Source organism: Nicotiana tabacum, chromosome 23 (assembly GCF_000715075.1).
Source record: "Nicotiana tabacum cultivar K326 chromosome 23, ASM71507v2, whole genome shotgun sequence".
Taxonomy (NCBI): Eukaryota; Viridiplantae; Streptophyta; class Magnoliopsida; order Solanales; family Solanaceae; genus Nicotiana; species Nicotiana tabacum.
Window position 1 is genome coordinate 97,599,135 of NC_134102.1, and position 11,221 is coordinate 97,610,355.

The 11,221-nt window shown below is 35.0% G+C and overlaps 1 protein-coding gene across 1 annotated transcript; it reads left to right on the forward strand.

Annotated features, from left to right (window-relative positions):
* The first annotated feature begins 1,560 nt into the window (after positions 1 to 1,560).
* On the forward strand, positions 1,561 to 4,996 carry LOC107814803 (uncharacterized). The gene is made up of 3 exons (XM_016640261.1): positions 1,561 to 1,662; positions 4,594 to 4,761; positions 4,880 to 4,996. The coding sequence occupies exons 1-3, from the start codon at positions 1,561 to 1,563 to the stop codon at positions 4,994 to 4,996; spliced, it is 387 nt and encodes a 128-aa protein (XP_016495747.1).
* The last annotated feature ends 6,225 nt before the right edge of the window (positions 4,997 to 11,221 follow it).

Consider the following 11,221-nt stretch of genomic DNA (forward strand, 5'->3'; position numbering starts at 1 on the left):
CAATAAATGTAGAGAAAAAAGAACAGGAAAGAACAATGAAAAATAAGTTCTCGCCAAGAAGAGAGATTGTTGTTTGTGTTTAATCTACTCCTATTTCCCAATTTTATGTCTGTTGTTGTTGGTGGAGACACCGTTGACGATGCGGAGACAGAAAAGAGGGGAAAACAGAATTGACTCCATATTTTACTAAAATAACAGCAAAGCCGCTTGTATGTGTTGAGTATGCTGGTAAGGGCATTTTAGGAAATTTAAAAATGGGTATTAGTAACATACTACTACTTTATGTAGTATTGAACCCTTGCCTCCCAGGTTCGATTTATTGGCACATAGTATATTTCAAATTTCCAAAGTTTTTATCGCATGAAGAACTCTAAAATACAATCTCATTAGGCAAATGGTGAGCCCCAAGCATCCACCAACGAATGGCAAAGCATTTTATCTGGCATAGAAGCAGCGGTGAAGCTAGAAAATATTTCAAGGGTGTTCAAATTTGAACAAAAAAAATAAAAATTGTGGAGAGTGAAGCTTGAACCCGCGCCCATGAGGCCCTCTTGACCACCCTTTGCCACTGAGCTATGACTCTTCATTGTTGCAAGGGTGTTCAATATGTATTAAATGCATGTAAATTCAAAATTTTACCTATATATACAGTGTTAATTTTCCGACATTTTCGAACGAAGGGTGGTCAGTTGACCACCCTTGCTACACTGTAGCTTCGCCCATGCATAGAAGTACCAATTGCCAAATATAAAAAAAGTTCATTTATTGTGCAAGAAAACACATATTTAGTCTATTGGTCAAGATTTTATAAGTTAAATTCTCTTACAGTGGCACAGCCACCTTATAGGAAGATGACACCTCTTCGCGAAAAAAATAAACTGTGTCGATAGGTAAAAAAATAAATTATATGTATATATACTATGTATCGACTCCTCTTAATTTCCTGATATATTTACTTTTATATATTTTGACACCCTTTAACCAAAATTCTGGCTCCGCCACCGAATATAAGGGCTCAAAATTCACTAGCAACAATAGAGTAAGATAACATGTTTGCTATCTACTAGGAGCCTTTGAAAGCACAGATGTTAGAAGGAAATCTAATACAATTATTATTTTGGTGCAACTTTACTACATTAAGATTTATTGAGTAACTTTTATATTCTTCGGAGTATTTAGTTTAAAATCAAATATAATTAGAAATTGATTTATAATATTGTTATAGCATTTTATTGTAAGCATTTGAACTTTTGTTTCCAATAAAAAAATAGAAGTGATCAAACAAATGAATGAAAAAGTAAAAAGAAAATGTAAAAAAGGATACTACACTAACGAGCAACCGAACCACGTGATACCTTATCAGAGTGCTGCCAAATTTTATACTCCACTCACAGCACGCACATTTCACTGGAACAGTCAGCTGATGTCATCATCTCACCTCATACACAGAGGAATTACGCCTATAACTACATTATAGTCCTTTCTGCGGCACCATTTCGAGAGCCTGTAAACAGAAACAAAATCAGAAAAAGCTTTTCGACTTTGGACGCACATTAAAAAATGGTGAAGTTTCTGCTGATGATCAGTGCGGATATGGAAAAACTGACAAATCTGCAGCCAGAAGCGGGCGTCAATGATGCTAATTTCCTCTACTCTTTCAAGGTATAGGTTCTATTTTTCTTGTATGCATGTACTTCGTTGAGGCTACTACTCTGTTTTACAACTTTTGTTTTTTGGTGAGAGATCTCTCTGTTTTCAAATAATATACTCGTATGATCGATCTCCGTTTTACTTTTGTCTAGTTTCTACTTATACGCATGTACTCAGTTTGTGCTTCTCCGTTTTACAATTTTTTTTGGTGAGAAATCTCTGTTTTCAAATGATTTACTCGTATGATCGATCTCCGTTTTACTTTTGTCTAGTTTCTACTTATACGCATTACTTAGTTTGTGCTGCTCCGTTTTACAACTTTTTTTTGGTGAGAAATCTCTGTTTTCAAATGAAATACTTGTAAGATCAATCTCTGTTTTATTTTTGTCTAGTTTCTACTTATACGCATGCACTTCGTTTGTGCTACTCTGTTTTACAACTCTTTTTTGGTGGGAGATCTCTCTATTTTCAAATAATTTACTCGTAAGACGATCTCCGTTTACTTTCGCTTTGCATTAGACGTAATAAAAATCGTGATCCAAATCCTTGTTCTGTGCTTATTGCTTCTGTTAAAATAACGCGTTAAAGTTATTTTTAATTTTTGTCGAGTCTTAGAAGTGTGATATTAGAAGAGCTCTATTTGTTCTGTTTGATACATTTGGCATATCTTAGAATCATATTTATGAACCATATGTAAGATTTTACGACTAATTATACTTAATTTATTTCGTAATTATTTGAGAATGTTTTGACGTTATTACTTTTTTTTTCTTTTGTGCAGCTTAATTGTGGCAATTTTTAAAATTAATGTTTAGTTTCTATCGAGTCTTAGAAGCGTGATAATAGAAGTGCTCGATTTGTTCTGTTTGATACATTTGGCATATCTTAGAATCATATTTATGAACTATATGTAAGATGTTAGTACTACTTGTAATAAATTTATTTCTTAATTATTTGAGAATGTTATGAAATTTATTACTTTTTCTCTTTACCGCAGCTTAAGTGAGGGAATTTTAAAATTAATGTTTAGTTTCTGTCGAGTCTTAGAAGCGTGATATGATAACAGAAGTGCTCTATTTGTTCTGTTTGATACATTTGGCATATCTTTGAATCATATTTATGAACCATATGTAAGATTTTACGACTAATTATATTTAATTTGTTTCTTAACTATTTGAGAAAGTTATGAAGTTATTACTTTTTCTCTTTTGTGCAGCTCAAGTGTGGGAATTGTGGGGAAGTCACCCTCAAAGAAACTTGTGTGAGTTTGGGTTTCAGCATACCGGCTAGGTGTGATGTCCTGTTTCCCCTACATATATGATGTAGGTTGACTGCCTTTTGCTTTTTCCCCTGCACCCTCTGCACTTGGTATTTACGATCGACTAATAAATAAATGACACATATTACTTTATTTAATTACAACTTAATAGTACTTAACCATAGTTAACTACCATGTATTTGCTCATAATCTTAATTAATAATATGAAAATACTTAATAATCTAGCTATTCCTCGTTATCTTCTAGATAGTACTGTCAACCTATCCCAAAGGCCACCATTGGCCATTACGAACTTTGAAAAAGTTCTCCTGCTACATTTTAATCTTAACTGAACCAAAGTATAGGCTCTACTGCATCTCTACTCATTTATACCGTAGAAGCAAAATTTCTTTTCTTACATCCACCATATATGAATCTAAATTTAATCCTCTCAATATGCACATGTACTTATTAGAATACAAAATTTAGACGTGGAAGAAATATTCTGCAGCCTTCAAATAACAGAAGGATGAAGCTAAACAAATATATTACATGCTCCAATCCGTTGCTCTTAGTTCGTACTCCCCAACCACGTTGTAGCTTCAAAATTACTCTTCTGATTTAAAATGGAGAAATGAAAGAAGGAAAACACAAGATTGCAGCAAAGTAAAAGGTGTTGGGTTTTTTAAGCTTAAATGTAGCTTAAAATTATTGGGTTTTAAAGCTTAAATGTAGCTTAAAAGAGGGTGAATGGGAAATGAAGGGAAATTGAAAATATTTGAGTTTTCCTCCTTGACAAAGGAATATTGTCCCATATTGGAAGAGGAAAAGATTTTGATGGGTATATATACAATTGTACTTCTTCTAGCTCTTAAAGAGTTAAGAAGAAGGCAAGTCTCGTGCCGTCGTCATCGTCGCTCGGCTCGGCTAGGATTCGGCTTTGTTAATAGTAAATATTAACAGAATTGTTATTAAATATCCAGTTTTTTGTAAACGGAATATTAATATTAAATCCAAACGTAATAGTATATGCCCTTCACTTTTTGTAAAAGACATTTTACAAAACAGTTTGCACCTCTTCAGATTTGAAGAACAGTTTGCTTTGAAGAACAATTTGCACCTCTTCAGATTTGAAGAAACCGATCTTTGTGTTCGCTGAAACACTGGTGTTTGAAGTATCGCTACACCAGTGTGTAATTCGTTCTATCTTGGGAAGAAATAATCCACAACCTTGGGTACTAGGAGGGGATTAAATTCCTTAAGGAAACACTGTGAATTCAGTGGGTTCGGATTAAATTCTGTTTCGTTTACATTTCTGTTTATATGTTATTTTATCTTCTCCGGAATTATTTTACAAATACAGTTCTTTAACAAAAGGTGCTAAGGATGTGACGGCAACCCTAATATTTCTGCTTTTAGTTACTTTGAGTTTATGACTCTATTATCTGTTCTGAATTTTTTTTTATTTATTTAAAATAAGACTCCTAATATATCTTAGTTTGTTTTTTTATGATTAACTTAACTAAGCCGGGTGTAAATAACCGGTGCGTGCAAGTTTTTACCTTAGGTTGACAGAGTTTTCCTTTTGCATATAAAATTCATAGGAAAGCATTGATCTTTTAAACTTGCATTCACTTTGAGGTATAGCCCTAGAGGGTTTAAATTTACTAATCTTTTTTTTTCAGTGTAAACTTTGTGCAAAGAGTGGTACCGTCACCATGGTCCGTGACTCGGGTCGTCCTTTGAGTTTGGCTGATAGTAAAGCTAGAGAATTCGCCCCCTTGATGTTATTTGATTGTAGGGGGTATGAGCCTCTAGATTTCGTTTATGGTAGAGGGTGGAAAGCCGAGTCAGTAAGTTTTCTCTACCTTTTCTTGGGTAAATTGGTAACAACATAAATGATACTGATATATTTTTCCTTTATTTGACTAAAGGATCTAAAATTTGTATGTTTGTTTGTCTTATTTGCAGCTAAAGGGAAGAGAAATTGGTAACATTGACTTGTCTAATCATCTCTTCGAGCAACATGATGAAGAGGGGAACAATGTTAGAATTGGACATCCCCGTGCAAAGTTTGAAGTGAAGTGAAGTGAAGTATTTTACAAAGTAATGTTGTGTTGTCAATAGCTTTATAGTAATAGTTTTTTTGATCCAATAAAAGTAAAGACTTGTGTTTTTGTGTGATCTTTTTACTCCACGTGTAAAGAAGCTAGCAAAATTCAAAATAGTTGTAAGGCAAAGTATTTTGTGAAAAGAACCAATAGGTCTGTCAAGCGTTTGTCAATATATATGCGCAGTGTGAAACAATTTTATGTTATTGCAGATAGCCTTGGCCCTTTAAAAACAATAGCTGAATTTATCTACTTCAAATTTTGCCTCTTCAACTACTTCTTGTATTAGGAATGTTGATCGTGTGCAAGCTGGAACATCCCTAATTTGTACTCTAATGAGCTTACTCAAAGTGTAGATGATGAAGATGATAAAGTGTGAAGGACATGGCAATGCCGTGGGGATCCACGTGTAGTGCAGCAGGAGATAGATAATTCTCCAACATTGTCAAGACCATCAAAGATCATAAATTTGACTACAATTATTGTTACGAATCAAAATTCACCAATTTGTAAAGGATCGTGCTTTGGTCTCTTCAGCCGCTAAGACTAATTCTCCTGAGTATCTATGAAGGATTTAGGGTTGAGGTTAATCAACTGAGGGACAAAAATAATTTTACTATTCCTAATACAAGTATTAATTCACCTACAGTTATTAATATAATCGAACACGAATTTTTTTAATAAAATCTAAGTTATAAATTATCTTATTTATAAAGGTATGGATTGTTATTTTATTTCCTAGAAAATATCCAAATATTGAAGGGAAGAAAATGATGAACAAATATTTTAAAAAATATAAGTCATTTGTAAATAATAAAGAGAAATAATAGTCTACTAAATAAGACAGGATTTCTGTTATAAAATATGTCGGAGCGAACTGTGCCTTTGAAGTTATGAACCTGTAAGTGTAATGTGCACCTTTGGTTGGTAATTAGTAAATGTAGAGTTCAAACTTGATGTATTTTGCTCAAATTTCTGTTTTACTCAATGTGGTAATCCTAGTTAGGTAGGGAATGATTATTGGCGCTTCTTTTGGAGAAGTATCTTTTGAATGCTGTATATTAGCAGCACGATGAACTAGGACATAACTAAGATGGTACCATGTACTCCCCAGATCACATCAGGGTTTTAGGCTAAAAGCTATAGCTGCTTGTCTTTTTATGAGGTACATATTTTTTTAATATACTCCATTATTAGATGGTACTCGACCAATGGAGTATTTTGAAATGGTTTTACTGATAGAAGAAAATTTGCACGTGGCATTGGAGAACCTCTTACATTCTCTGACGGTGGTCTAAGATGTCATGATACACACGAACAATGCAAGTAACGTTTTCAATGCGAGTAACCACAACAATATCAACAAATTCAATATAATTCATAAGTGGGATATGTGAAGGTTAGTGTGTATGCAAACTTTATTCCTACTTTGAAAGTAAAAAAATTATTTCCGATAGACCACTGGCTCGAAGAAAGATGAAAAGAAAGCACTAATAACAAGCAGTACAACAATAAGATAATTATAATAAGAAAACAAAGCGAAAGAAATAACATGTAGCAATAGTGATACTTAAAGTGCACGTGATGTTTTGAGCCTAATTGTATTGTTTACTTGCATAGGAGTGATTGGAAGAACAACAAACAACATTTCCAATATAATCCCATGCATAGTAGGATCCGGGGAGGTCATGTGTACGCAAACCTTACCTTCAATAGACCCTCAACTAAGAAAAGTATGAGCACCACATTAATAAAAAGAAAAACAAAAAGGGACAACACCGAAAAATCATGTAAAAGCAGCATAAATAACAACAAGATAATAAGATGACCGAAATGAAAGAAACGACAAGTACAAAAACCTAATACCAACAGAATGCGAGAGTACATACTAATCGGTATGAACAATTTAGACTACCTAACCTATTACCCTAATCTTCGATTTCCACGCCTTTCTTATCAAAGCTATCAAGAAAATTTGTGAGATTTAGAGAGTACCAATCACTGCCAGGGGTTTCTAATGAGTCAAAGGAGATATTGGCTTTTAATGAACCTTAAGCTTTTAGCTTCAATGTTGGCAATGAACAACAACCATACATGAGAAGAGTATAAAATTAGGAGTATATACTTGAGCATCAGATTAGGACAACCAAATACTATCAACTGTTTGAGCTGGTAGCTCGAGATCTTCATGGTGGTCAATGTATTGCTACAAGATAAGTAAAACTTTTCAAGATTTTGTAGGCTGAAAAAGAGTTTCACGGTCACACCATTGAGGAACAAACTCTAGAGGGCTTTGCAAGCAGTTATTTTAACAAACTTTAGATCCCAATAACTTTTGATAGTAAAAAAATACTCTTGAATTTAACTAAAACTCCTCCTCCCGTATAAACTCTTTCCTTTTTTTTTTGGTATGTTTCGGAAAAAAACCCATTTTATATATTTAGAAATTTTAATTAAGTTTTACAAAGTATATATTTTAATTTTAATTTATAGTCTCTTTGACCAAGTTTTTAGAGCCCCTTATACACAGTTTTCATCTTAAAATCACGTTTTATATTAAATTTGAGGTGTTTGGCCAAAAGAAATAGTAGTAATAAAAAAAAGTAATTTTTTCTCTTGCTGGGATAACCTCTTCTTAATTCAGTTCCATTTAATATGATCCGAATTAAACTAGGGATTGTTATACAAATAGTCGTCCAAATTTGCGGTTTGCTTTTTTTAGTCGGTATAAATAGATGATACATTGATTATACGCAGCTATACATATTGATTAAACTATAACTCCTCCTCCCGAATAAACTCATTCATTCTTTATTTGGCATGTTTGTGTTTATTTTGTTTAGAAACTTTTAAATTTTAATATTTTTAATTCAAATTTTAAAGCCTATTTGGCCAAGATTTTTTCACAGAAAATTTACAAGATCTATAAGATTAATTATATATATTACCACCAAATTAGATAGTACATATATTCGGTGCAATCGGGCCTCATTTATATGTTTTAAGATTAAAGCGTCTCAATCTGGATGCACATCTGAATTTTAAGATATGTATAAAGATTAAAATATCTGAGTCTGAATGCATATCTGAATATCAAGATGTGTATTAAGATCTGAATACTAAATAATTAACAATGTTTGTTTTTCAATATCTGAATGTGTAAATTTTTTTTTTTTTTTAAAAAGTTAATAAATATAAATTCAGATAGAAATAAAATACTAATTAACCTAATGTCCTATCAACATAATATTTCTAAAATGGCGAGTAATAACGACTATGGTTGATGATGGTGAAGGTGGTGGTTAGTGGTGGTAGTTGAGGTGGGTGTGTGGGTAGTTGAGAATGATTTGGTGGTGGTGTTGAGGGCGTTGGGTGGTAGTAGTTGATAAAAATGTGGGTAATAAGTGGTGATAGTCAATAATGGTGGAGGTGGGGATAGTCGATAATGGTGGATGGTAGCAGCAATGGTTTAGGATGGTGGTGGTAGGTAGTGGTAGTTGTAGTTGAGTATCGTAGTGACGGATGGTGCATAGTGCATGATGCATGGTGCATGGTGATAGTTGATAATGATGGACGGTGACGACGATTAGCAGTGAATATGAATAATAGCAACTTAATGATTTTACAAGTTACCCGATGTGGGAGAATAAAAAGCTGAATCATAGAGCAGTCCCTATATTTGGGGGAAATCGAAATTAAGGTGTGGATCACTTCCATCCAAAATTGAAAGTTGTAATATATTTTTTCTCTCTTCTCATAATACTTTAAATCATTAGGAGAGTAGTTTTCATCAAAAATAACTCTTACGCCTGTCCCCTTGGCATAATATTCCTTATTTTTTGAGAGTTTAAAAAAGGATATTTAATCCTTATAGTTGAAAAAAAGATAAGTATATACCTATAAATTTAGTTATGCTGTGGGGAAAAAGACATTTCAAAGTGATTCAAGGAATCGGCTTAAGCATATTCATTGATAATTGTTATATGAAAGTGAAAATTGTGCGTCGAAAGTCTAGCATATCCATAAGTGTAGAAATATAAAGTTAAAATGGATGTGCATTTATATAAGATAAGCAAGAATATATATTTGATAACAAACGTCATAAGGTGCGAATATTACACATAGAAAATAAAATAAAAGAAGATTTAGTTACGTTTTACTTCAATCTCTAAATGTATTATTAGTCCTTGGGTGTGAAATCATGGTATTAAATGTGTGTTTACCCTCAAAATCGGATAAAACTTAAATTTATAAGTGGTTTTAAGGATGCGGATTAATTTGATACAAAGCGATAAATTGAATTGCTATTGAATAAACAAAGATAAAATAAATTCATACCACACGAGTTGGATAGTTTCAGCCTTAATGAAATAGCCACTCTCGAACCGAGTTCACCAAGACCGAGATGAAAAAGAACAAGAGCTGGAGACAAAAAGAAATAATAATATAATTGCTTTTGAATGCATGTTACAATATGTTTCATGAATTATCAGACCCCCTTTATATAGTAGGGGAGTCCTATTTTAGGTACAACTCTATAAAAGGTAAAGATTTTCTGATTCACTAATTGCCGGTACCTTACCGATACGTTCCGAGATCCCCGCCATAATATTCGGCCGGTCACGGATATTTCGGTCTTCTATTGGCTATGTTGGATTATCTGGCAATATTCTTCGAAGTCGTTTGATGCTAGGACCGATTCTGGGACCATGGCCTCGATATTCTTGAAGGCAGTGTCATGCCCCGGGGTTCTGGTTCGGTGGGACTTTGACTCGATTTCTGTCCCTTGTTGCCATGTCTCGAGCCCGACTTATTTTGTCGGATATGCACCATGAGCTCGATTTTATCTGTATACAAATAGCCGCTCATTTTTCGGAGAGTAAATGACGAGAAACGACACGAGCTTCCGATTCTTACTCCCATACACCGTGAGAGAAACGACAAAACAAGCGAAACATCTCGTCAGTCAAGTCATAATGGCATTAAATGCATGTCAGCCGCCGGTCGGCGTCCCTAGATTCAAAACGTCGCTGAACTACTATAAATAACCCATCCTTTGTTCATTTTAACTTTACGTCCAAACCTTCTACCCTCGTACCTTTAAGATTTCGATACTCTTTAGCACTTTTACCCCGGTTATTCGAGGTCTTTTACAAGAATTTTTACCCATCTTCATCTCAAGCCAATAAGTCTAATCCTTCAACTTCCTTTCTTTCTTCGGCTTTTCTCAGATTTTCCTCCATTTTCTAAAGAAATGGCAAAGACTTCCAAAACCGTTCCCTAAAAAGAAGCTCCCTCTACTCCGCGGACGGCTACTGAGACCGAGGAGACCGTTTCGCATGCGGCCGTTGATGAACTAGTACCTGAACCCCCTTTGAAAATGTTCATCCACGGGGGATGCTCGGTCAATGTCGATTTCAAGGTCAAAAAGCCTTCCTCCGTACAGGGCCGGTGTGAGGAGGTGTCGAGATACATCTGCTCGATTACCGAAGAGGTCCTCCCTACGGTCTGAAAAAATTATAAATGGGCTGATAAAGACATAGTGATCCCCGGCCCCGATGAAGCCATTACCACCTATGTAGAGGGATACTTAAGTGTTTACACTTATCTATTTACACTGGGACCGGTGGACCCGGTCATCTTAGATTTCTGCAGAAGGTGCAACGTGTGCCTAGGCAGATTCATCCATCGCTTTGGAGGACCGTGATCTTTCTCCGGTTCTTTGTGAAAGAAATCGATGGGTGCTCGTTCACCATCGACCATATTCTTTGCTTATACAGTCCCCGAATCTTCCCGGGGGGGAGGGGGGGCTGATAAAGCTTGTGCATCGGGCTAGTAAAGCCCCATTCTCAAGTATTAATGAGGACCGGGATGGCAAGGCCGCTTTGTCCGAGTGAGGACTTCAGACCTGATCCCAGCTGAGTGTAGGCCATTCCCGAGAAGTGGAATACATCACATAAGTATAACTTACTTTCGAATGTCGATTTCATACTTACCTCTTTTTTCCTTATCGGTGCTTTGTGGTAGTGCAGCCGTCGCTCGGGTCCCAAATACTGTCCCTCAACTCAAGGAGTGTGTCGAGGGTATCGTATCTCAGATGCCCTTCTCCGAACACTCGTGGCGCAAACTCTCGAAGGGCCCTTGGGAGGCCCGTTTCCACGGTGAGACTTCTTTCGCGAGTAGGTAGTATTAGGATTCTCCT

Excerpts from the sequence above, each read along its gene's own strand:
- LOC107814803 (XM_016640261.1), top strand. The coding sequence starts at position 1,561 with ATGGTGAAGTTTCTGCTGATGATCAGTGCGGATATGGAAAAACTGACA. Across the intron at positions 1,663-4,593 it reads ATTTCCTCTACTCTTTCAAG|TGTAAACTTTGTGCAAAGAG; the intron begins GTATAGGTTCTA and ends TTTTTTTTTCAG. Across the intron at positions 4,762-4,879 it reads GAGGGTGGAAAGCCGAGTCA|CTAAAGGGAAGAGAAATTGG; the intron begins GTAAGTTTTCTC and ends TCTTATTTGCAG.